Below are 27,444 nucleotides of genomic sequence, written 5' to 3' on the forward strand. Positions count from 1 at the left end.
GGGAACAAGCGCATGGCGAGCTTTTTTTTTTTTTTTTTCCTCTCTGGTGTTCTGGGGCTCTATTCTCGACACACGTGGCGGCTGCACGACCGCCATTATCCGCCATGTTGACTCTCTGATTGTACGCCGAGAGGCCACATGTTTTAAAATTTCAGCAGGGAAGCGGAACGTTTGCAAAATGCAATTTCGCGTTTTCATCGAAATGAGGAAACGCGACGCGGAGCTGCAAATTTTATCGACTAATACATTTTGCTTGTCCTTGGCGGCTATATTGCGACGTTAGCGCTTCAAAAAGAAAGTGAACGGTAGCATGAAGAATCCCGCGCAATGAATCTGCAATTTCGCGAATATGTGGTGGCGGTCCGAGATAGCCGCCATGTCAGCTTGCTGATTGGCTGAAGGAATATCCCGTCAGGAGCGTCACAGGAAGGGCTGTTTGGTAAACGTCAATTTGACGTGGCGTGACGTTGCGCTGGGTCGCAATGGCAGTGATATTTCGCCGTAATATGTGGTGCGACCAGCGACGCAAATTATTCTAATGAGCGGCCACATGCAATGACGGCCGAGAGGCGCGCGTATCGCCTCATTTCCCCCGTCGTTTGGGACCATGAAAATCTTTTGTTCATAACACATGCTCATAGCATTTGCATCGCTCTCGGGTGACGTTGGCATTTGTGTTTTGAGCCATCATTTTTTTTAAAGCACGATTATTCGAGATAATATTGGTTTAACATTACCAACCTTCTGCGACTTTTTGCACTTTTCACTGCTGCGTTTGTATTTTAATCAAGATTAATGACTATTCCCATCATCACAGGCTACGACAACGGCGGATTTTTAATTTATAAAAAGAAATGCACGCAAGACGGCGTCTTGAAGTTTGTTTTTCTTTCACGCGGTGGGAGTAAGCAGCGAAGTGAACAAGAGATGGCAGCGATGGCGCTTGCGTCACGCACGTGGTTATACCTGTGGCGCGAAAACACTGCAGGCTTTATGAAGTTTGCTCGTGGGGATGCGTGCTGAGAAATGATGAAATCGTATTACCGTATATAACACGATAATGTCGTCAAAACTCTCCTATGCGTAGCCATAAAAATAATGACAATATATATAGTATTGAGCTTATAAGATTTGATCAGTAAATTTATTTTTAACAGTCTTTTCACTAAATATTATGTTTTAGTTATGCCTTTAGTACCAGCGAAAAACTACAGGTGGCACGCGTGGTATGTTAGTGAAGATTAAAGGGTGGTTTTTGTGAATTATTTCAATGCAATGACGATTTTATCTTAAAACCGAAATCACAGATGTGTGTTGGTACTGAGGAAGTCTCAGAAGTGTAATGCGTGCGTTTAGAGAATGAGGCCTATAAATACACATTGGTATTATCAGGTTAGATTGTGACATGATGCTGTGGCGAATATTCTCACTTACGCTTCATTTGGATTGTTGTGTGCTCTGCATATACGTATAGTGGGAAACCCTATATGATCCTCTGTATATGTCATGCTCTACGATGCCATGTGATGTGAGGTCGCGCAGTAAACGTCTTGGTGCAACAAGCCTTGAACGGGAAATGTGGATATTTTTTCCACTGATAAGTTGGCCCCGTGAAATGTAGATGGCCCTGCCGTGCCCCCCCAAGCCGCCATTTCAGCACGTATGGGCTTCTATGGCAGCTTCGCTATCATGCGTATATATATATATATATATATATATATATATATATATATATATATATATATATATATATATATACCTTGTCGCGCACACAAAAAAAGAAAGAACACCTTCGATGCACGAAGCTGTCAGCGTGTGGCAACGCTTGTGCGACCTGATTTTTGCTCACCAAACTCTCTTCAGTGTAGTGAAACACTAAAAGATCACGTGACGTAGCCGGGAGACGTCTATTGATTCATGCTGCAACTTGTCGAAAACGTTTGTCCGCCGTTTTCAAAGGTCGTGCATATGTAACCTGACTTGAAAAATGTTATTTCGCACAGTCGAAGCGAAAACCCAGCGCGAATAGAGCAACCACAGCTTCGATTAGTTGCGTACACGGAGTGTGATTATCAGCTTCGACGAACAGCATAACCAGCGGAGCTCCGACTTTTCCCATCAGAAGCGTTTTCTCGAGGGCGCCAGAAGTCTGCGGTATTGTATTACCATTCAAGGCTTGACATGAAAACTAAAGAGCGTATGAGTGATTTTTTCAAAGCACTTATTTCAGATTTGAAGCGCACATCGGCGCACGAGGGGGGGGGGGGGGGGGGTCGGTATAGGTTTCGATCCAAAACAGTGCGCCTCTTGTGAATGCCATCCGGACAAATATGTACGTACAATTACTGTCTGACTTGGCTTCGTTGATTCGTGGCAGCAAAGTGAAGTTCGCTGTTCATTATTTGCGGGACGATAATGGCGATTACTGCATTTCAGTGCCCTGAAATGCAGTAATCATTTGGTATTCATTTTGAATTTAACTATTCAGATTAGGACACGCCAGCCGAAACAGTCTTCCCACTTTAGGCCTACCGAGCTCTTGCGTCGGCAACCGCCCTCGAAAACAGCGGTCATTTATGGCTCAATTTTTGTCATTTACAAGAGATGAGAGAAAGAGAATGCCTTCATCACCACTTGGTTCTTACGAACGTTACGTGTCTCTAATAAATCTGGTCACATTTGGTAAAGGGCACGAACCATCGCTTCAGCTGGTGCCGCCATGTTTGTTTACGCAAAGCTTAGTGGGCTCCACGTGGGTGAGCGTGGACCCAATGAAGCGGTTAGCGTTCAGCGTACGCGCAGTGGTGAGACGCTGTTAGCTGGGAATACCCTGGGCTTAGGTGGCTCTGTTCTAAAGCTGCCTATTATTACGGTCGGACAGAAGTAAATTCTATAGGTGATGTAATATTTTGACGTGTACGGTGGACGTATACCGTTGATCTCAGCGACGTAGGCGAGACCCAGCGTGCCTTCGGGATAGTCACGGTACGTCCACAGGTACGACAGGCAGTAGTTGTTGTGGTTGGTCTTGGACAGCAGCGCCAGCGTGTGCGTGGCGTCCAGCACATCGCTGCAGTACGGGTTCGTGCGCCGTTCCGAGCCTTCGCAGTGGCTGGAATCGTTGATCTGTGGAGGGGAACCAGCAAATAACGATTTGTACGTAGGAGCCAGGAAAGCTTTACTAAATCGTGCTTACCAGTGGGTCGACAGCGCGCGGCTTCGTTTCTCCTTCTGCGAGCGGTCGATGCATCGGAATTTATCAGTCTGAGAGAAGCGTCTCTTCGCAATACTTTATTATAATCAGAGGTAAGCTTGGTTACGGGTGTAAATTAAGCACGAAGTGTCCCCAGTTGGAGTTCTACCAAACATAATTATACGTCAGAAACATCCGAGATCGGGAGTGCTTTGCAGGGAGTTCACGCGAGCGTGTTCACTGTTTTTTGAACTGTCTGCTGGGATACGTAGGAGTAGGTAGTGTCTGGAGTATCTCAAAACAAGAATCCTCGATTGTGCTGTAAAATGATGATAGAATGAATGTTTGGTCGAGTTGGTTATTCATTTCCAAAAACCAGCGAACTGACAAAGACAGCGACAAAGAGCTGAATTTTTTTGAAGCTCTTGTGAAACACGTACAGTGCGGCCCGCTGTTGGAGGGAACACATAGAGCATCAAGAAAGTGCCAAAGTTCCCACAGTCTTCGCAATTTGCAGCATATATGACTTGTGGTTTGTGACGCTGGAATCTTTCTACACCCCTGCGAACTGCGCCGACATTACGTCATTGCGTCAGAATGTGGTTGCATCATGACATCCCCCGGTAGTTACAGATAAAGTGCCCGCAAAGTGAGGATGGATGGATGGATGGATGGATGCGATGAGCGTCCCCTTTGAAACGGGGTGGTGGGTGGCGCCTCCAAGCTGCTGTATTTATTTTGCCTAATGTACTACCTATATGTTTGAGAAAACACATGAAGACAAAGAATTCCCAGCATCACACTTTTTGAACCATTACTAGAAACTCTGTTTCTGTAGGCCTCCGTTGTTTGTGGTCTCCCTACAATTTTCTGCCACCATACCTCCAATCGCCTCTTACTGTTGAGAACCGCGCACCAGAGGAATGCCTCCTTTTAACAATGTGCTGCGAAGTACACTTATAGTATACGCAGTGCTACACATCCATGCGACTCATACGCAATACGGGAGACCTAGGTCAACAGTGACCAAAAAAAAAGAGACAATAAACGAAAGAACGTATTTATAACTGTAGTCGTGCACTTCAGAAAACAGCGGCATTTGCCCCTCAAAGGCGGATGGACATGAGCCCCCACCAATAGGCGTGCACTCTAGACGGACGCCATGTGCCGGACTTCCGGTGACCCCGCCGACGGAGAACACGGCAGCCCGCGCTTTGAGCAGGGCCGAGTCGCGTCAGCGGGACTATTTCTTTAGTCGCGGTGGCTATCGGATGCCGCTCTTCGGTCATCTGGGCGGGGCCTCTCCCGTCTTATAAAGTTGTTCCCGACTATAGTTACTGTCTGGCCGAGAATTTTTGGGTGTCTCGCGTAGTTACAACTGCCTACCTGCAAGCGTTGCACGATGAACGAGATGTCCGTGATGCCGTTGAAGTTGGTACGCCCGAAGATTTCCGAGGCTGACGCTACGTGCGTGAACACCATCTCCGTGATGGCGGCGCGCACCTTGGCCACGTCGTCGTGTAGATCCGAAGACACTACCTGCGTAATGAAATGCAGTGAACCACACTACAATCAAAAAGTGACATTAACCATGTCTATTGGTGCATTTCAAATGACTGTTATTGAGCAGTGGCGTCCATAACCTGATGACTTCAACGCGTACATGAAACAACAGAGGTGACACTGCATCAATTCAGGAGTGAGTTAACCTGCGCGATTGGCTGTTGCTTCAAAGATATTACAAAAAAGAAAAAGAGTGGCGGTGCATAGGCGGAGAAAGATGCGAGGTATCAGGCGGTGGTCGGCAGATTAGCAATAGGTAAAAAACAAACTGGGCTCACAGTTTGAATAGGCACCGTCTACGCAACACAGTATTGTGTCGACTACCTGGAATTAAAAAAAATGAAATTGTCATTCCAAGACTCCGGCGGCTTTGGCAGCTTGCCGGGCCCGCAACACAAGCTGTTCCTGGTTGCGCGGGTACGAACTGGACAACACGGCCTCCCACTGTTCGGATGTGTGGTTGAGGATGGAGGGTAGTGTCGGCGTGTTGGGACATACCCAGGTACAGTGACGGGTACACGTCGCAGTGGGGGCATTTATTGACCCTTTTCGCGGCGATCCCGTGGGCGCTGCCATATTTGATCACGTGGTGACGCGTCCATTGCTTGCCTCAACTGCCTCCGTTGCCTCCTTGTTTACAATGGAAGTGTATGACGCCGGCGCGGCTTAGAAAACCTCTGTTTTCGGAGATATCGTGATGGACGACACGAAGCTTTGATCACACCTTCAGAGAACACGCAAAAGCGCTTTCGGAGCTGATTAAGTTATGTCCAAATGGCGCAAGCAGCGTATATGGTGCTTGTTCTAAAAGCGGGGCTAAATATGTATTCCAAGCTATCCAAACGTTCCGCTCATGAAGTCAGTCAGGATTAGTGTGTTTTGCTCTTTGTTCTTTATTCGGCAAATATTTTGAAGAAGTGGCTTTTCAGTTTCTGACTCAGTGAAGTTCCTCGGTGCGGCCACTATCTGATTATTTTCTTCCTAATCGCTCGCGGGTGTGCTCAGTTCCGATAGATTTGTTCTAGCTGCGCACATGACTTGAAACGTAGCTGTTTGTTACATTGTAATACCTTGTAGCAAATATATATTACAGCTAGTAAAGCCCGTTTCACATGGTGCGATTTTGTCTGCGAATTCGCACGTGCGAATTCGCAGCTGCGGAAACTAGGCCGCCGGACCCTTCATGTGTGCGTTTTTTCGATGTTCGGCGTGCTGAAAATCTCTGCGAAAAACGCAGATGCGGTGGTAGCCACTGTAGCGGTGGAAACAGACGACCAATAGGAGGCGGCTCGCTCATACGTCACCGCCAGTCAGAATGCTTAACGAGTATGCAAAAAAACGCAGCTGCCGTAGATCCATGTGAAACGGGATTGCGAATTTCGCATCTGCGGAAATAGCAGCTGCGAAAAACGCACTGCAAAATCGCACCATGTGAAACGGGCTTAACTCGCTTACTCTTGTGGACGGTCACGAAACATTCAGCTTCGACCATTCGTGCGCCATCGGTGTAGTCCGTCATTGATTGTGCGTATACAGTGCGCATATATTCAAGTGTGCGCCCATTCACTTATTCTTGATACGTCGGCGATCCAGTGGGCATAAGTCTTCCTGCCATTTGGGACAGATGCGTATAGATAACGTGCGCGAAACTTACTATGACAGGAAGCGGTGCTGCTCCCTTTGTCATTTTTTAACGAGTGATACTCACTCTTGCCGACGTTCTGGCGATGAAGCCCTTTCTTTGAAGGTTAGCGATACAAGGCTGGCGGATGAGCAAATTTGTGTATGCTCGAGGAAAGCCGTACATCTGGAAGTACCGGTAACACGTTTGGACAGTTGCAGCAGCGGTTCGCCAACTTGGCCACACAGATTCATTCCATTCCTAAACATGCCAGTCACCATTTTTGCAGTCAACTACTGCACACGTCTTTAATCCACATGATTAAATCTAGCATGATTGGAGCACAGTGTGTTAGCGAAAACTCAGTTACATTTCCAACAGCTGATCGCACAGAAGAAAGGTAGAAGCGGTAATGGTTTCGTATTTGTGCGCGGTCGCTGAGGAGACGTATGGCGCGCCGCCGTGAGCGCCATCTCGTTTCTCGAAAACAAACTGCTCCGTGAAAAGGGTCAATAGGGATAGAGGGTGCGGTGTGTAGCGTCGTATAAGATGAGCTGTGGGAAAGTGGTAGTTTCAAGTTGACGCCAAGCGACAGCGTCTTCGCGAGGCAGATATTTGAGTTGAGGGGGATAGATGCGGAGGGAGGAGAGAGAGAGAGAGAGAGAGAAGCAGTAGTGTTGGAGGATGGTGTTTTACTGGGGATGTACAGGGTCCACCTGTTAGTCACGGTTTTCATGTTCCGGAGCCCGGGTCGCACATGGTCGGGCGACAGCGTGAACTTTGTCGTTTCTGCGAAGAATTTCATGGCCCGGGGTACATACTATTTCTACCCCGGGATATATGATTAGGAACTGCCAAGGATACGGTAGGCTGCAGCGGAAATCCGTCCTTTCACAACGTTGTGACCGTCAGCTTGATAGCCCGTGACGACTGCGATGTACTCATGTGCGGGGCGGGATATGAGGGCGAGTGGGACGGCCGCTTTATGTGCTTCTGTGAGGATTGTGTAGGTTAAGGATGCCGTAACCACTTCATAGAAGTCGACATCGATCACGCTGACGGTGGGGGCGTGAGTGGCAACGTCGGTCTACAGATACCCGGCAGTGCACCGTCACACTTCTGAAGTGCCTGGGCTCTAGCCTAGCGACGGCGGGTGTGATGGTCCGGGTGCATATTTCTGGGGATAGGAGCGACACGAATGCAGTTGCGTACTACCGACGTAGGCTGGTGGCTAACCTTGTAGCCAGCTGTGGTGATGGGGTAGGCGGGTGAGCACCATGCGACTTTACGTGAGCGCAAGGCGTTCTTCAGGGAAATGAACTCTCGGAAACTAACGACGGGCTAGTTTCGCTTAGCTTGATCTCAATTAAATGACATATAGTATCAATAAAATCGTCGCTGTCTTTAGGACCTGGGTTCGAATGCTGCTAGGCAAATAAATACATTGTTGCAAACATGCCCTCTGATGTAGTCGATGTTGCTGTATAGTGGATCGGCAAAACAACCTTACAGTCTAGAGAAATGTCATTATCGATCACACTGCCATAGGCGTCCATATATTTTGCCGATACAGCGCAGAAAAGGATATCACAAATTAAAAAGTTAATTCGTTCATTATATGTGCAATCGCCTGAATGAATGTGCTAGCTGAATTGGCAGTTGTTTCATTTCTCGGACCTAGATGTTTGCGAGAATGCCTGAATACACAATCTACATGCAACGTTACTTCAGGTTTTCAGAACTAGTGACGTCTAATCAGCTTGAAGACCAGATTGGAACTTCCTTTAACAAAAAATAAATGTGTTCAAACAAATTTAACTAAGAGACAAATCGGTCACTGGCTTAACTGCGGCTGTATAGGAAACGCTGATATAGCGCAGATTTAGTAAATTTAATTTTAAATGTCCCCTACCGCGTTTCTATTTGCGCCTACCAGATGGCGCCACAGCACTCTGTTTATTAGTCTTTAGTAGGCTGCCTCGATGTGCGCGCCATTGAGGTACCCTAGTCATTTGATGTAACTAAAATCCGAAGAAAAACATTTTATAATATTTCAAAAAGCAGCGCGCTACAGCTTTAAGTAAGACTAGGGTGTCCAGCGCTGTGTTATATGACAAATTCTGCCGGTGACGACCATTCATGCGTAGCGTTTGCGCATAGCGCAGGGAATATTGATCAGGTTTTGTTAGCATGTCGCAGTGTACATACAGATAGAAATGTGAACGTGGACCGGGTCCCAAGGCCTGGATTAAACATAGGAGGGAAAACATGAATTGATATGAGGTGGCCAAGAATTGCAAAAAGACAGCTGGAATATTGGTGGTGTGAAGATAGCGAATAGAAAAAAAAACATTACATTACCTTTAAGGCAACAATTATTTTAATGTTCAAGGGTTTTTAAACACGAGCCATGGGGTCTTCAGGGAAAAGAAATAACGCAGCAGCAGGTTAGACGCAGCGAGCTATGTGACATCAGTCACTACCACTCCATTTCAAAACGGAAGCTCACAAAATCCATCCCAATTTATCGCCGACGTCACAGAATCGGTATTGATACATTTTTAACTTCCCGGTCAAATTGGGCACTTTCGATCGCGCTCAAGCGCGATCATGATCAAATTTCTCGACCGTAATTGGCTCATCTCCACAGCTTGCGAGAAAAAGTAAATCGCGATCGAGAAATCCCGATCGATAAATCCTGATCGAGCCAGTCGAAAGCCAACCCCTATCAAGCTGGATCGCGATCAAAAAAGCTCGTGTTACTGGTGCATTACAAGCTCTAAAGATGACGCAAGAAAAGCACACCATGACTTGAATCTGCAACTACTGTGCGGTTCTCAGTGTCATCTTGCACAATTTTTGAGCGATACTTAATTTTTTTCAATCCTGTATGGTCACTATTAAATTAAGCTGCCCTTCTAGACTTTCCTATAGATTGCTTGTTATTTCGTTCTCTTGTAACATTATACTAGCGTTCTCTAGCGTCCTATATCGTGTTTTTATATTTGTGTCATGCACCTCCTACTAGGGACAGAAGGCCTTCAGTATGCTGTTAATAGAATAATGAAATAAATACGGGCCAGTTAGCTCAGCTTTCTTCTCCAATTACTATGCAGAACGCCCTCCCAGGAAATGCGTGCAATCGGCGTGGCGAGCCGCAGCCGTATTGCGCTGAAATTTCCTCTCAACAATGGCAAAGCACCTGTGCGCGTACCCACCTCGTAGAGTGTGTGGTCGACTGCGATATCCAGGTTGCACACCCTCTGTACGCCGCTGCGCAGGCCCCACTGCATGCCCGCCCGGAGTTCTCCGGCACCGACGACCATCCTCCGGTTGGACCACCGGGGTTCGGTGTCGGGTGGCGCGTTACCGAGGGCGCTGCCGTTGGTCCGGTGCGTCTGCGGCGCCGCGGTCTCCACAGAAGGGGACGCTTCGGCAAACGCCATGGACGGTTCAGCTCGTCTCGTCTTGGTCGGCTGCACAGCGGTGCCGATTGCCACACATGCATCATGCACGCGATCGATGGAATGCGATGGATATGTGGCTTTGGTGCCTCTCGCTCAAACATAATTAATTTATTTATCTAAGTTCAGATAGTATCATGGCTAGAGGGCGTTACGGAGAAAGGAGCGGGGAAATATAAACATTCGCATGCCATGCATTTGACGATAGTAATGATAAGCTGCAGATTTAAAAGTTTTCTTAGTGCGGGTTAAGAGTGGTGTTAGCAATAAGGGTGGTTCCAGTTGAAGCTTGCGATAGAGATGACAAGGTCACTAAACAGCAAGTTTAATAAAGAGATTGAAACTCAACTTGCTCGCACCTTCTGTCATGACAACACAACATCAAATGTGTTACTAGACAATGGTACTTCTCTTCGTCATCATGACAAGCCTGTTTTTATAGCACAGCTCTTATGCGCCCGTTTCTGCGGCGAGCTACAGCGTTGTCCCTCGGGGCCAGCGAAGGATGAAAGCGGACGCGGAGCGCAGCGGCAGATGCAATACATCGATAGCAAAGAGCGCGCGAGGTGGAAAGCGGAGAAGGAGGGTGCAGTGAAACCATGAGGTGGAAAGCAGAGGAGGAGGGCATGCGGAAAGCGTGAAAAGAAAAGCGTAATGCCGCGCAAGACGGGCTTTGCGGCGACGATGGCTACGAGATGGCGCCAGAGTAGCGCGCGTCGTCTGTTCGGAAACAAAGTGCTGCATGAGCGGAGGTCTTTCTGCGGCGGCTGCTGTGAATCGCGCCCACGCGTCACCCACGCGCCGCCTCTCGCAATCTTCAGATTACCGAGGCAGTCGCGCCCCACTTCGCTCCGTTTGCAACGTGCCGCACCAGACAGATTGTCAACTCCAGCTAATACATCACGAAATAAAATTGCGCATTAGAGAGTATCGTAATCGTCGGTGAATATTTTTATGTCCCCTGCAAGACGAAGTGCTCTCCCAGAGATCTGAAATTACCCGTATTGCGCTAGCTTATTCCAAGTGGCTGCAAATTTAGTAATTTCATCCCGTCACCTAATTTCCTGCTTTATTTATTAATTTATTTATTATACTCTCAAGACCAAAAAGGTATTACAGAGGGGAGTGGGGTAAAAAGACGTTGTCCTCGACGGCACGTCCCTTCCCCTGGCACCTATTCAGTAACTGTAATGATCCACGGGTTATCTGCCCTACGCCATACATGGCCGGCGCAGCTCCCTTTTATTTAAGGCGAAAGCCTTATATGTCTCGTTTTCAGGTGACCTTGAAAACATGGAGCGAAAATTCGGACAGAAAATCGGCAAGAAACATCTACAAAAATTAATAAATCAATAAGATCATTACATACCCCATAACATATTATATATCGATCGATAGGTAATTACGCGAGGAAAATAAATGTCGATAAATGATCACAATAGCCAATAAATTATTTACGATAATCAACATGACAAAGCGGAAAAATGGGTAAAAAAACTCGAAAAGTGGCCTACAACCGAAAATGAATGATAGTAATGAGTAATGATGGTAATGGTAATGATAAAAAATGGCTATACATACTGTTGAATGAGGTCAATTAAGAGTGAATTGATGGCAAGGTAAAGGGGTTTAATTGGGTGATAGGAGTCAAGCGGCAATGATGAGATAGAGTGAGCTAAGATAATGAAGAGTAAATGAGAGTAATTAAGTGTGAATGAAGGTAAATCAAGTGGTGATAGCGTGAATCAAGAGTGATGAAAATTGGAAATTTGGATTAATTGGGCAAACCAAGCGTGATGGACGTAAAACCGAGATGACAGATTGAATGAAGGTCAACCAAGCAGTGACAGGGTGAATCAAGAGTGAATCAAGTGTGAATTAAGATTGAATCAAGGGGTTGTGAAGTGGGGGAGTGACTTGCAAAAAAATGTGAGTTTTGAGGGTCCAAGAGAAAGGGACTCGGCAAAAAAGAGGGCTGAGTTGCGATCCGAGTTTGGTGCATAAAGAATGACATGCAAAAACGACTGCCTCATATGGGTTCAGAGTGAGGATGACTCAGGGAAAATGAGTCCTGAGCCATGGTCCGTGTTTGTTGAAATAAGGATGACTTGCAAACTTGGCTTTGAAAAAATATGGGTTCGGAGTGAAGTTGACTCAGCAAAATCATGGTCTTCGTGTCATTGAGTAAGCGGCGCTCGGGCTTTCGCCTTCAAGTCGTATTAGTTGTAGCATAAGGGACCCCGTCCGATTTTTCGCTTAATGTCAACTAGAACATCGGATATCGCCGTTTGCTCTCTGAACCACACCACTCTCGTTTAATCTCTTCACGTCTTCATGTCTTTTCATGGCTCTCTGAGCAGTCCTGAACTTAATCTCTAGCTTCTTTGCTTACCTTAAGGTTTCTACCCCATATGCTAGCACCGGTAGAATGCAATGATTGTGCGCTTTTCTTTTCGAATACAGTGCTAAGCTTCCGATAAGGATTTGAGAATGCCTGCCGGATGCACTCCAACCTATTTTTATTCCTCGGCAAAATTCATTCTCGTGATCAGGTTCCCCTGTGAGTAAGTGACCTGGATAAATGTACTCCTGCACAGATTCTATAGGCTGACTGTCGATCACGAATTCTTGATTTCTTGCCAGGCTATTGAACATTACCTTTGTCTTCTGCATACTAATCTTCAAGCCTGGCCTTACACTTCATCGGTTAATTTTATCAATAATTTGCTGCAATTCATCCTCAGTGTTGCTGTACAGGACAATGTCATCTGCAAATCGAAGGTTGATGTATTCGCCTTTGATCCTCAATCCTAAGCCTTCCCAGTCTAATAGTAGAAATACTTCTAAGCAGGCAGTGAATAGCATAACAGAGATTGTGAGGCTCCTTTCTGAGAGAGAGACTCCTTTCTTGATAGGTTTTTCTACTTTTGTTGTGGGGAATTAAGGTAGCTGCGAAATCTTTGTAGTTATTTCCTAAGATATCCAAGTATGCCCCTTGTACTCCTTGATTACACATTGCTTCCATGACTGCTGGTACCTTTACTGAATCAAATGACATTTCCTAATCTATGAAAGCCATATAAAAATATTAGTTGTACTCCGCACATTTCTCATGTACCTGATCGATGGCATGTATCATTCACGCAATTGAGAAATCTGCTTCCTTTCTTGGGGGCATAATACATAGTGTACATAAATCGGCCATGGTAGAGCCCGAGGGCCAGCTGTAAAAACCGAGATTGACTGAAGCAAGAAAACGTACAGAAAAACATACAGAAAAATGAACCTTTTGAAGCTTTACGGAATTTTTAGAAAATCTCCTGTGGCAGCTAGCGTAATTCTTATCACTGAGCTGGGTTATTCGATGAGGTGGACATTAGTAGCAGGAAAAATCGAAACACATATTCAAATATTTAACAAACATTCCCTAATTAACTTCTTAATGACTTTACGACGCATATTGCAATTTACGAATTGTAGCTAGTGAGCTTGTCCGGCGTATACACTTGGAATGAATTTCCAGAATGACACCAGTCTGGAGATATGCGCAAACTCGCCCGAAAAATGCACTGTATCACTTACTTTTTTACCAAAATGCTGTTTTGTGCATTGAAGCACAAAAGTAACTGGAACGCCCATGTATTTCGTCCCACACATTGGGAAATAATATCTCGAAACTGGTGTCATCCTGGGAAATTCAATTCAAGTGCATGCGTGTTGCAAACTCACCGGCTACAATTCGTACATTGCAATATGTTTCGAAGAGTACATAACTAAGAAGTTCATTAGTTAATTTTTTTTAATTAGTTGCACATGTGTTTCGATTTCTCGTTTCTTGAAATAACCCAGCTCAACGATAAGAATGATTCAACTTGTCACAGGCGACTTTTAAATTTCCGTAAAGCTTAGCTTTGAACAAACGGTATAATAGTTTAATTCGGTTGCCTTTTTTTCCCGAAGATGGTGTTGAAATGTGTTTTCTGCAATGCATTACAGTTCGTTGTGCAGTCACTGATTCTGAGGAAAGCACACACGATAAATGAAGCGCATTTAAGCAACAACAACAACACGGACGTCTATTGCAGAATGATGACATCATCCCAATGATCTCCAATTACCTCGGACTCTGCCTCATGAAGTTCGTTCACTAGTGTCTAAATAATAAAAAAAGCATATCAATGCGCAACATGTCGTCCACCTTTCCTTATAATTGATTATGAACACATTCCGAATGGAGCAAGCTTCCGCATAGCAGTGAACGTTGCCAGTCTCACTCGTCCGAAGACCCGTCCGCGCGGTTTTTACCATATAACAAACCTGAAGAGGTGCTTACTTTGTCCATGTACATAGAGCTGTTATACTTTTGCCACCTAACCCTAACGCTTAAACAAAAACTTTCTAGTATAGCAGTCGGTTATGGAATCGACTTTAATAGCAATTGCGTTCTCGAGCTGTCCTCGAATCTCGGCAGGATGATAGAGACGCTCACTGTGGCAGATCCGCGCCAATGGCGTCGTCGAATATCGTCCAGGATTCCCTGCGCGTGTCCGTGCACTCCGCATCCGGCGCCATCGAAGCTCACGTCCTTCGCGGCGTATATGAGCGAGTGGAAGAGTGCCGTGGGCGAGGAGGTCGAGGACAGGTAAGGGCCGGCGCGCTCCACGTAGAAGTCCCCGCCGTCGTCGCCCGGCGTCAGCGAGATGCGTCCACTGAACACGCCGTCCATCATGGCGCCCACCACGCGGCTGCCGGGAGCGCCTGCGAGGCAACGGCACTTCGAAACCGCGCGTTGCGCTAAAGAACAGAGACCCGGGCTAGGTAGTATGCAGTACAACAGTTAGCTAGGCATGTTTATTGCGAATGTAACTTGAAAATTACTTCGAGTTCGCCACCGACTCGTTAGCCTTGCGATCTTGCGTGAAAATCGAATTCTGTGGTCTATCTTGTACAATGACTCATTTGATATTGAAGCATTTCTGGTTCGTCCTACACAAATTAAGATGTAAAATGCTAGAAGCTTTTTCGCAGTGCCGTGCGAACGGCTTGCAAGTGAAGGCCGTAAGAGCAACCTTTTAAAAGCATGCATCGTTTCTCCGATTTCGCGTTTAGCCCGTAGGTCCTAGTTGACCTTAATCCTGATTAAGAACACTGCAATATCGCCATGCCCCTCGAAATTGATCATTAACGTGTCTGAGCAGGGCGTTGTAGAGTTAAGTCAACTATTTTTTGCAGAAGGTACTTTTTTATTAAAGTAGAAATTATACGAACTTGCGAAGCATGATCGCGCCGTCGGCGCCGTCGCAGCCATCTTGCTGTCATAGTATCAAAGGCGCATGCACGGCCCACGCGCGCAGGGTTAGGACGTTTCCAGCGACCCGCAGTGGGCGTCTGAATGAAAAAAAACCAAAAAAACATGGTGAATCAAAGCGGACGCAACGTAATGTTCTACTCAACCAGTCCGACCGGAACCAGGGCAGCGTTCTGACTTCAGCTGCGGGCATAAGCGCTACGCCCATACGCACAGCAGCGTTCCTCCTGAGGGAACTGTGTGCATACCATGCATACTGCGGTGCACACACTGGTTTGAGCGGAACGGTTAGCAAAGGCCCCTAGGCCAGGGTCCTTTCAGTTTCAGTTCATTATTCTATAAACATAGTGAATGGCTTACGGATATTATACAGACGATAATTTTTAATACTGTTTTGGTCGCGCTTAATCTACCCAATCCTTTCCTCGGGCGCCAACAAACACTAACGGTTTTCTGTCGGTCACATGTCGCACACCATGCTGCAACGCATGTAACGCCACTCCCGGGGTTCCACAGTGCGCCTGCGTTGTGTCACGCCTTGACAGATATACCAGGCGTAAAGCTATTACGACGTAAAACTATTCCAAACTTCTTCTATTCTATCCCTGCAGCAAGTTATGCACGATTGGTGAACATTTTTCGGCCCAACCCCACTTCGCCTTTCTTTCACGCCAGGTTGCGAAGACCGCGAAAACTCCCCACCGGATATGACGTACAGGCACTCATTACGAATGATTAGACGGAACAAAAGGAAAGACATTTCGTTCCATTCTGCGTCTTTCTCACAATTAGCATTCCGGGATTGGTTAAAATGTTTTCCGCTACGCCCACTTCGCCTGTATGTCATGCGACGTCACAAACCCGGGAGAACACACCACGTCAAAGTGACGTGTACGCCTTAAAGATGCATGCATATGCCGATCGAAATTGTTTTTCCTTTGGCGGGGGGGGGGGGGGGGGGGGGGGGGAGCGGGAGACTGCCTTGCTCAGAAAGAAATAGAGGATGTCTAGCCACCGATTGCTCTGGCACCAGCTGCTCGGAGCTACCCGGGAGAATGAATTTATTTGCGTGTAAGAAAAAAAAAAAGATAGCATGGCAATATAACGTTGTCGAGTCCTTTTGGACAAGTATGGCATCGCTCTGCCAACTCTTGTTCGCTGTATAGGTTCGTTTTAGCGGCATTTTTAACCTTCCGTTCAACGCCGCCGCGATATTCGACCACCCACCACATGCTAAGCAAGGGGAAGCGGGCCAATCGCAAACGCTGGCACCACCCTCCTCATCAGGTCGTCTACTTTCACTGCGTTAGATGAGCCCAACCGATACCCTCTCAACTTCACCACTTGTCAGCCAATTAGATAAGAAAAACCTGTGAAGGTAGGCAATGCTATTCACTTTGAGAGTAACCGCAAGCCCGATGCTTGCGGTTACGTAAGTTTGACGTTAGGAGATTGGACTAAAGTAGGAAAGGAACAGCTTTACGTAATAGGACCTTTGTATCGCGTGCTGCGTCGCGCCATGCCGCATCTGCGTATGGTTAGAACATCGTATGTGGAGTTGAAGCGCCAAACCGTGCGGCCAATGCTTCGTCTTCGGGCGAAACTGCTAATTATTCTTTACCATGCTGGTAGGATTTATTGACACGTGACATTAGCACGCGTTGTACGGCGCACGCGTACCTGCGACGTGTCCGGAATATATGTGGTCGAGGTTGGCCTGGACACGCCCTCGGCTCGTCACCAGGGAGAAGTCCTCCGAGAAGGTGGACCGATCCTGGGTCAGCTGCAGCCGGAACTCCCTACGAGCCACCGCGCATAAGGGAAAACCCTGCTTTTACTCAATGTGCAGTTAAACGTATATGTCTAGTAAAGTTGGATTTATAAAGCACACTTGTAGGACACCGAAAATGCCACCGTTATTGTGTTCTGAGTGAGTGAAGCTATTTAGGCTGCATGCATGGGCTATATATATTATAAAAGCACGCGTTTTTTCATACGGCACCACACTACGCCGACACAAGCGCCGCCGCGGTTACCGCACCTCCCATGCATCTGCCGCAACCGCTGCTGCGGCCGAGCCGGCACTTCCCCCAGCCAGATGCTATTCCACAGAAGCGCAGGCCGCGTGCGCAGGCGCTGTCGCCACACCCTTTCCCCTTCTCCCACTCCCGTCTCTAGCGCTGCAGCGCGGTCGCCATCGCTGAGCCGTGCTCCCTCAAGGGCTGCAGAAGATAGCGCCAACCTTTCCCTTTCCCTCAAGAACCACTTATCATCGGTCGCCACGCTATTTCGCCCGCTCCCCTCTTCTAACGAGCGCGCGTGGCGTTATAACCGCAGAAGCGCAGGCCACGTGCACAATCGTTTGCATTCCTGCCCACGGTACCCTTGAAGAAACTGCCAACATCAGCCTCATTCTCTTCGTCAACGGGCAACCCAGGGGTTGCGGTGAAGACCGAATTTGGCTGGACCCTGCAAGGAGCGATTCCCAGCAGTAGCTCAGCTGCCTGCTGCTCAACCGTGGCAGTGCTTCGTGCCGGCGTGTTCGCTGACACAACCAGCTTATCCAAAGAGCTTAAATCCATTTGGGAACTTGAGAGCATTGAAATTATCGACTCTTGTGCCCCAACAAACGAAGAAAGCAAAGAAGTCATGAGCACATTCTCGGCATCGGTAAAGAACAGGGACAAGCGCTATGAGGTAACACTCCCCTGGAAACCCCTGAACATGCAACTCGCCGACAACAAAGCTGTTGCAAAGAATCGCTTGACTAGCCCCACGAAAAAGTTAATGAAAGATGAGGCGACACTCATCAAGTATGACGAAGCTATCCGTCAGTACCTGGAACAGGTGTTCGCGGAACGACTTCCATCAGAAGAAATCATCAACGACGCAAGCAGAGTATACTACATGCCTCATCGTGCGGTCTTTAGGCCTGACAGCCTTTCGACCAAGATTAGAGTCGTATTTGACGCATCTTCTGCCGATGCAGGTTGTATATCTCTGAACGAAGCCCTGGAACCAGGACCGAACTTGAATCCAGATTTGCTTAAAGTATTGCTGAACTTCAGAATTCATCGCATAGGATTAACTGCCGACGTTGAAAAGGCATTTTTGCAAATTTCGGTGCAACCGGCAGATCGCGACGCCCTCCGATTCTTCTGGTATGGACATCTTCCAACGAAAGAAGACCCAGACCCCCCCATTGAAGTCTGGAGAATGACACGGGTGCCTTTTGGCGTGACAAGTAGTTCATTGCTCCTCGCAGCCACCGTGCGCCACCATCTGTCTACGACAGGAGATTATCCGGAAATAAGGAAAACCATCAGCGAGAGCCTTTATGTAGACGACCTCATATCAGGAGCGAACACAGAGGAGGAGGCTGCAGACTTCAACCGAGGGGCACTAGATGTCATGAATCGTGCCAGTATGACACTGCGCAAGTGGAACTCAAATTCCAAGAAACTGCAACAGCTGTTCAACGATGAGGGAACCGGATGCGCCCTTGGCTACGTGGAATGTCCGACAGCAAGTGTCTCACGGGTCCTTTTGGCATTTTTCATGGAGGCCATTTTAGATTTCCTCGACCGAAACAGCAACACGAAACGATTCATCCTTCAGGCATCGGCTCGTATATATGACCCGCTTGGTCTCATTTCGTCTGTCACAGTGACAACCAAGTTGATGTTTCAGACACTGTGGGAATTGGGTATTGAGTGGGACGCCCCTCTGCCTGAAGAAGTCAAATCAGCTTGCAATGGATGCAGTGGCACACCCAGCTGCACCATTTAACGGACGTAACAGTGCCAAGACGATATGGTAGCTTACTCAACGATAGCTCAAAGGAAGTGCACATCTTCACAGATGCAAGCCCCAAAGCTTACGGCGCAGTTGTATATCTGCGCATATTCGGGGTCGAAGAAGCAAATGTGACTCTAGTCCTCTCAAAATCTCGAGTAGCACCGATTAGGAGAATTTCTCTCCCACGACTGGAATTGATGGGCATGGTGATAGGTGCTCGACTGAGGGAATATTTGGAGCGATCCCTGAACCTCCTAATAGCCAAACGGTATCTGTGGACAGATTCATCTATTGCTCTGCATTGGGTGCGAGGTCCCGCACAACAATGGAAGCCCTTTGTCGCTAACAGAGTGGTGGAAATTCAGCAGCGAACGGATCCAGACATCTGGAATCACTGTTCTGGAATCGAAAATCCCGCCGACCTTTTGACAAGGGGAGTCACACCTAGATCACTCAAATCGAGCTCAATTTGGTGGAATTGACCTGCTTGGCTTTCACAGCCATCTAATTGCTGGCCAAGTCATGAAGGCATCACTGACATGACCATCGCTGAGGAAGAAAGAAGAACACTTCGAGTTCACAACGTAACCGTAAAGGAATCTGTCTTGCCTCTGCAACAATACAGCTCCCTCTCTAAACTGGTTCGCGTGACAGCTTGGGTATTACGATTTTCCTACAACGCCAGGCACCCCAACCAGAAATACGAAGGGCCTCTTACGATAGAGGAAATTCAAAAGGCACACACCTGTTTGATTCTTCAAGCACAGTTCGAGGCCTTCCAAAATGAACTCCAATGTCTTCGCCGCTCGACACGCATGCCAAGGGATTCCCCGATACGTGATCTCAGCGTCATCTGTGACGACAATGGAGTGCTCAGAGTGGGAGGAAGACTTAATGCAGCCGAGTTGTCGTACAAAGTCAAGCATCCTATCATCCTCCGGTCGAGACATCCCTTCACAGAGCTAACGACCAATGTAACCCACCAACGTCTCCTGCATGCTGGTGCACTGGAGACTCTTACCGAACTGAGGGAACAGTACTGGATCGTGCGGGGAAGACAAATGGTGAAAAAAAAATGTCACAGTTTCGCCCTAAGGGCGAAGCAATGAAAGCGATAGCAACACAGCAATGTCATACGAAGTAAGGTGAGCGGCTTTGCTAGCAATATGAATTGTAGTAAACATGAGCTGATTAAGTAAGCAGGTGTTCTGCGGCGTAAGTAGACCGACATGAAGAGAGACTCGATGACCACGAGAAGGCGTGTGTGAAAGGGTGGTGTTGATGAGAAGCGCTTCCCGTGGACAGCGCGTGCGAAGGGACACACCTGTAGCGCTGCACTGCCGATCCGTGCAGCATTGCATGTGTAGCGTGCGTTGGAAAATGTGGCCCGACTATTACTAACTGAATGAACAAGCGTGGTGTGAGCGCGCACAAACAAACATGAATAGATCACACTGAATGACTGCAGACGGCTGTCAAAACGCTGGCAGCAAGCGCATACGCCGCGGCGGGCAAAGGTACGTGCGGTCTATCGCTTCAACGGAAACTGAGTGGCGAATTCACAGCGCATACAAAGGTCTGAGCCGTGTAGAGATAAGAGACGTTGCGGGCGAGCGACGAGCGCGGTTGTTGGCAGAGTAGAAGTGCCCCGCTCCCTCCGGCGCTGGCTTCCCGCTTCCTTGCTTGCGCGTGGGAGATTGAGTGCGTTCGCTCTCCGTGATAGCGCGCGTCCCCGCACGCTTCCGCTCGGGCATACGGCGCGCGGCGAAGATTTTATCTATACGGAACCTCACGGCGACGGCGGCGACGACGCCGACGGCGACGGCGACGCTGACGGCAGAAATCCGATTTAAGTGTCCATATAATTGCTATCGCAATAAAAGGTGCTCAGGAAATGTGTGACTTGCAACCGTTTTAACAGCCGTGCTGCTACTGAGCCAGTCGCCTCTCTGCCTCGTGAGAGGGTGACACAAGCGCCACCCTTTGATGTTACCGGTGTAGACTTTGCTGGACCACTGAACACAAAGGATCAAGGAAATAACCGGAAGTCTTACATCGTTATTTTCATGTGCGCAGTGACTCGCGCAATACACCTTGAACTGGTGACCGACATGTCCACCTCAAACTTCCTGATGGCGTTCCGAAGATTTATCTCGAGAAGAGGAGTCTGTCGAGTCATCTTTTCTGACAACGCCAAGACATTCCAGCGCGCTTCTAAGGATCTAAAGCGACTGTGGACAACAGTACGAGGAGAAGACATTCAGAACTTCTTCACAAGCGACCAGATCCGCTGGAAATTTATAGCTGAGAAAGCCGCTTGGTGGGGCGGATTATGGGAAAGGATGGTTCGGTCCGTGAAAATATTTTTGAAGAAGGTCTTGGGAAACAGCTACTGCAACTTCGAGGAGCTCACGACAATACTAATTGAAATCGAAGCTGTCATCAACTCTCGACCTCTGGCCTACGTCTACACGGAGGCGAACGAAACCGAACCTCTATCACCATCGCACTTTCTGATAGGAAAGCGACTGACTACTCTTCCTGACAGCGGTTCCGCTACAGAGACAGCTCAGCCACATGGTCAACTGAATCGTCGCTGGCGCTACCGCCAAAGGATGGTCGATCAATTTTGGCGTCTCTGGCAAAAGGAGTACCTGACAAGTCCCCAAACAGCACATTTCGCTATGCCGAATTCGTCAAGCGCACTGAAAAAAGGAACTCTCGTTTTGGTTCATGAACACTATCTACCAAGGCAGCTCTGGAAAATTGGACAAGTGGCAGAAGTTCTCCTCGGACGAGATGGAAGAATTAGAGCCTGCATGGTACGCATGCCTAATGGAACCACATTGAGAAGACCGATTCAACTGTTGTACCCTCATGGAATACATTTACGAATGACCTGAAGCTCATTCCGGGGGGAGTATGAAGAAACTGCCAACATCAGCCTCATTCTCTTCGTCAACGGGCAACCCTGTACTCCTCCGAACTCGCTCGGCAACGGGCATCCCTATCGAAATAAAGTTTTTTTGTTCACCTCAAACTAGGCAGTCGGTTCTTTTGACCTGCCATAATTTCCTCAACCCTCTCTGGGACCGCATGCGGGGGATGCCTACGGGGCTAGAGGTAAACAGCATCGCTGTAAAAGACATGCAATAACGAAAGGGAAGTTGTGACGCTGCACTGAAGTTTCCGATCGCAGTAACGTCATATATTTTGATATCATCTGCTCCGTCAAGCACAGGGATATATATATATATATATATATATATATATATATATATATAGGGTGTCCTACGTACATTTAGCCAAACATTAAATATATGCAAATGCAACGTAGCTGGACAGAACCAAGATAATGTAGCTCGCCGTCGCTTGGAGATACTCAGATTATTTCTTGCATTCCGCCGAAATACATCACTAGTCTTCATTAATTAATCAACTTCCCAAGTAATATATTGAGGTGTAAAGGTCTAATGAGAAAATTCTAGAGGGACATGAAACACCCCCAATACAGCTTTCTGTTGCTCGATACGTGCTACATAAGTGTTTGCCAAACATAAAATACATGAAAGAAGCGTGACGCAAATTGTGTCAAGCGGCCAGTCATGCGGCACTTTTACGTCCCCGCGGGCATCTCATCAGAATGAAGCGATTTTGCATCAAATTCCGGAACTGAATTTTTTCACACGCTGATTGATTGACGGACACGAAAAATGCACAGAACCCTATCCTTAGACAGCTTCGCTGTAAAAACGTGTGCGGCGCAGCCTGGTGGTGCTTGAATACAGTCCCAGGCAAGGGGGCAGGCTTCGTGACAATTGGAATAGCATGGCTGACTACAGTCGCTCACTACAGAGGCTACGAGGTTCACTGCAGTCGCACGGCATACTCGTGTTCTGGCCTTGGTGGCGAGGTAGGGAGCCTACATGCACGTCATGTGTAAGGCGCATGATTGTTTCGTATACTTTCGCAGGGTCGCGAGTTCCCCACGTGCTATGTGTACAGGGAAGGGTCCACTCCCCTACGCGTCCGGACGCAACCGCTTGGGTTTCCTTTGTGGTTTCTTTAGGGGTCAGAAGGCCCGTGTGGTGTCGGGCGACGAGTCACAGTGAGCGCCATGGGGTTGCGGTGCGGATGGAACGCATTCGGAGAACGTCGTCTTGTAAACACAGAGTTTGGATGCCGCCAACAGTGACAATTTTTTCCACGCAGACAAACCTTGTGCGCGACTGGGGCACGCGGTGTTGTGGCCCCGTCTCCAGAGTCATTTGCTGGCTGAATACGCCGTCGAGGTTTGAGATAGCCTGGCAATAAATTGTGCGTGCCTATGGCGCTTTTCGCTGAGGCCCTCACTGACTACGTGGAAATAGGAAAGGGAAACGCAGCTGTAAAGGAAAACTGTTTTGATTTCCAGTACATTTGCTGTTAATAGTAAGCCCATCCCTTTGGGTTGTGGCCTATCAAACTTAACTCTCATTGGCAATTGCATCTGTAAGACCAGCCAACGGACCTACCACCCTTTTTTGTCTGTTTGACCTATATTAATCCTGATGATATCCTGTCTCTGAGTCTAGGCTGAAATCAGGATAGCTGATAGATCAGGAGGCTCCGTACAATGTACGTTGAGGGAGTCTGGGCTGCAATCAGATTTGCTGATATATCAATGAGGCACCGTACAGTAGTCTGGGCTCTAACAGTCACTGAGACAGTCGAAAAGTGAGACACCACTTTCTCTGCTGTTGAAGTTGTAATTCACTTGTTTTATCTGCCATGTATCGGCATAGAGTACTTTACCAATAAACGCCTTCATGGCCATCTGGTCTGACTCGCAACCTGTCTGCGTTTGATAATCGCTGCTGATGATCACACGAGAGACTTCACGTTCCAGCAAAGAACATAGAAGCAAGAAGAACCGATGAGAAAGCATTACTTTATGCATCTAGGCTCCCTATCGGTACAGTGTACTAGAATGGGCTAGTGTGTTCAGGGAGGATTCATGGCTGACTTCTCCTGTGGACGTGGCCAGGTGGCGCCACTTGAGTATGGGCTGGAAGGGACAGCACGAAAAGTTCTTTGCTATTTGAGGCTCGAGCTGGTTGTCTTAGGACACAAACATACTGGAGCAAATATTCGCAACTAGATGAGGCTTGTGTACGCTGCAGCAAAAATTCGAAGACCACTTAGCATATCCAAATGAAATGCGAAAGGATTCACCCAGTGAGACCCGTAGGAGACGTACTCCTTCCAAAAGCCCTCCTTTTTAATGTGGATGGAAGCATCGACCGGCCAGCTGTCCTGATAATCAAGAGACGTTTAGAGTATTGGTGGAAAAAAAAGCAGGGAAGAGATTGATGTGACCGGATCCATTACAGGCCTAAGTAGCAGTCGAAGGTAGACAGAGAAGCGTTGAGGAAGCGAAAAAAGATTAAAGAGGTGCATACAAAAATGTTCGAATGAAAAAGATGTTTAGCGTATCTGAGTAACTCAAGCAGGCTTGGTGACTATTTATCCCCACCCCGTTACGAATGGGATGTAAATAAATAAATCATCATCATCATCATCATCTGTATGGAATCAGCTTGTTTCCCCCGACACGCTCGGCAACGACCGCTTGTTGCTCTGGTTGCACTTATGAATGTTTGAAATTTTAGTTTTGTTTTATTCAAAGTCATCGCAAACTCCGAGGTGCAGTACTGCGTGAGGAGAGTCAGGAAATACTAACAATATTGAAAAGGAACGGAAGTCAACTTGTCACATAATTTAGCAATATGAGATGAAATCTTCTACAATAGTTAGCGGTAAAAGTCACAACTATTGCTTGTACATCTGCAGAAACTCATGCTGCAAAAAATCAACGACTGTGGAAATGCATATGCACATCATACAGTTACATTCCACACATGACGAAAAACATATCAAGAAAAACCTACTCCTCCCTATGCAGATGCAACTGAAACAATAGATAAACATTATGTGAAGAGACCGCATAGTTATTCCTAAAAGTCACAGAATCAACAAAGTATTGGATATAGCAAGAGTAATTAATGACAGAACGATAAGTTTGTCACTTTTAGGTAATATGAATAATACGAACAAACCGCCCAATAATGAATTAACTAGATAATGTGTGATTATTATTAACCACACGGTTTAACTACTTGAGTAACCGTTGGTGCATTCGGATACTTCAACTTAGTTTAATCATTAATCGTTTAATTAAGAGCAGTTGACAATGTTGAGGTGACAACCGCTGTGTACAGCTCAACCTGGAAAAAGCTCAAGGAAAAGCAAGCCTTTATTTTAAACGAATGCGTCACTTAATCTATATGAACCAGAAAATATATTACAAACAACACAAACATCAAAGCACACGCGAGACACGCCCAACCAGCACAACTGACAACTGCAGGAATGAGCGACGGACGTTCTCCGCGGCGTTAATGTAGCTTGAGCTGGCGTCCAAACGCGGGACCTTTCTAAGCTTTCCGCTTTACGCCAGTGTACAGTCCCAGCGGCAAAAAAGATTGGCACAAGTGAGTGGCGGCCGGCACAATAACGGCATGCTTTCTGACGGCCACCCCTGCTTTGGAAGAATAGAATGTTCTGCTCCCGTCATCAGTCACTTTAGGCGGTTGTTGCGATTTTGCCGCTCCGGCCACCAGTCACTTGTGCTAATACTTGTACACTGAGACTGTACGTCGTAGTCAATGTATGGCGCGCGCCACTCCTGAAAACACCCCTTTCTGGTACGCTGTAGCTGTGGCGAGGTAAAGCCTTATGGCGAGGTAAGGCCAGGTGCACAGCAGTGCACTTCTCTTTGCAGAATCCAGCTCTACCAAGCGCAGCAGTAGCTCCTCCTTCCTCCCACTTATCGACATACGGACCCCTTCTGTTCCTTATTGTACTATAGAGAGAATCATACACACACGCACGCATGGACTCGAACTTGCAGTAAACAGAGCACTTGCCTTCCGTGGGCCTTGAAGGCCACCTGCACCGTGCGTGGCCTGCTGCTGTCGTGTCGATGAGCGGCGGCCGATCGCTTCCAACGACCCAGCCCGTGCATGGGGACGGGTTCGTACGACAGGGGCTCGTAGTGGCGCACGAAACGGTTCAGCAATCGCGCTGCGCGAGTACTCGCTGCTCTCAGTGACAAGCGTGCACACGACACTCTTACCGCTAAAGGTGCCGAGTATCAACACATCGTAGCACGTACTGAATTGATGCTTGTGCCTCCAATTGCGAAAGGTAATATCGTTCACTTGTTAAAAGCATGCCATAGGTAGACATATGAAAAAGCAAAAAAAAAAAAGACACTTCGGAGGTAGACTGATGAGAAACTATTAAAAAAAAAACAAGACTTTGCAGGTATATAGGCTGATTAGAAACTATTGAATATTGTACAGTGATTTAGACTGATGGGTCATTCTTTTAATGATAAGCTTTGCTTTTCGAATTGTGCCCTCGGATCGCAGAACCAATGACGGCACTCCGGCGTCATAGATTTCACTGTTCTTGTTTATTTCGGTTCTTTTTGCTAAGAAAAAAAAATCCAGTCGGAGTTTGTGGCGCTTGTGCTCTCGAACGCCGTATCACATTGATAAACCTATGATTGAGGTAAAAGTGCGCCTATCTTCACCTCCCCCCCCCCTTAATTGCAGAAATGTAGTATATTATATTAACAACCGCAATTTAAGCATATTAATGAGGAACCCAATGAGTGGCGCTGGCTGATGCAATACCAAAGCCAGATCTTCTACACATGCAAAAATGTTCAAGGAAGTAATTGGGAGAACAGGGCCTTCGATATTGCGCATCGATGCCTTTTCCTGTGCTATGCCTGTTCGCGTGTTTCGTAGTCAGAGGGGAGCTCAGCCCGAATTATCGATGCGATCAGTCAGCCGCGAACGGTGATTGGCAAGAGTTGCACCAAATAGAATAGAAGGCATCGCTACAAAATCGTAATCCAGCCATCCAAATTAGCTCAATGCCAGAGCATTGAGGAATATGTGGGTTGGACCCCCGTCGCCGGCCAGTCTTTTTTCGGCCACTTTCATTTCAATTTTCCTTGTCACTTCTGCTCGTTGAGTAAACACCACAGGTAATTGCTCCCCGCGCTTTCCTTGGTTTTCATGTCTACTGGCTTCATCTTCTAGCATCTAATGAAAGCGGTGCAGCAGAGCGCCAAATACGAAAGTAAATAATGTACTGAAGCCTTGTTCACTTACCGGCCTGTATCTCGTGGCTGAGGAGCGCCACTGTGGCAAGCAGAGAAGCAGCGAGACTTCTTGGTGAGCGCCCCACCGGCACTTCCATCATGAGCGACCATTCAGAAGAAGAAGAAGAAGAAGATGATGATGATGGTGAGCCCTTATAAAAAACATGGCACGCACCCACAATGGGGGATGTGACACGAATCGGGTGGTTGTGCACACAGTTCATAATTTCAGAAAAATGAGCTTGAGAAGGTAAAGCTTAAAGAGATTTGTGTAAATCA

At 47.3% G+C, this 27,444-nt stretch overlaps 1 protein-coding gene across 1 annotated transcript; it reads right to left on the minus strand.

The window, feature by feature from the left end:
- Positions 1 to 1,352: 1,352 nt before the first annotated feature.
- Positions 1,353 to 26,066, minus strand: LOC125947676 (disintegrin and metalloproteinase domain-containing protein 10-like). Its single transcript, XM_049672892.1, has 7 exons — positions 25,912 to 26,066; positions 16,830 to 16,944; positions 14,331 to 14,599; positions 9,596 to 9,853; positions 4,580 to 4,732; positions 2,934 to 3,126; positions 1,353 to 1,366 (listed from the first exon to the last, which is right to left on the minus strand). Exons 1-7 carry the CDS (start codon positions 26,011 to 26,013, stop codon positions 1,353 to 1,355), a joined length of 1,104 nt encoding a protein of 367 aa, XP_049528849.1. The 5' UTR covers positions 26,014 to 26,066.
- Between the last annotated feature and the right edge of the window lie 1,378 nt (positions 26,067 to 27,444).

The sequence above is a fragment of the Dermacentor silvarum genome, chromosome 8 (genome assembly GCF_013339745.2).
Source record: "Dermacentor silvarum isolate Dsil-2018 chromosome 8, BIME_Dsil_1.4, whole genome shotgun sequence".
In the NCBI taxonomy this organism is placed as follows: domain Eukaryota; kingdom Metazoa; phylum Arthropoda; class Arachnida; order Ixodida; family Ixodidae; genus Dermacentor; species Dermacentor silvarum.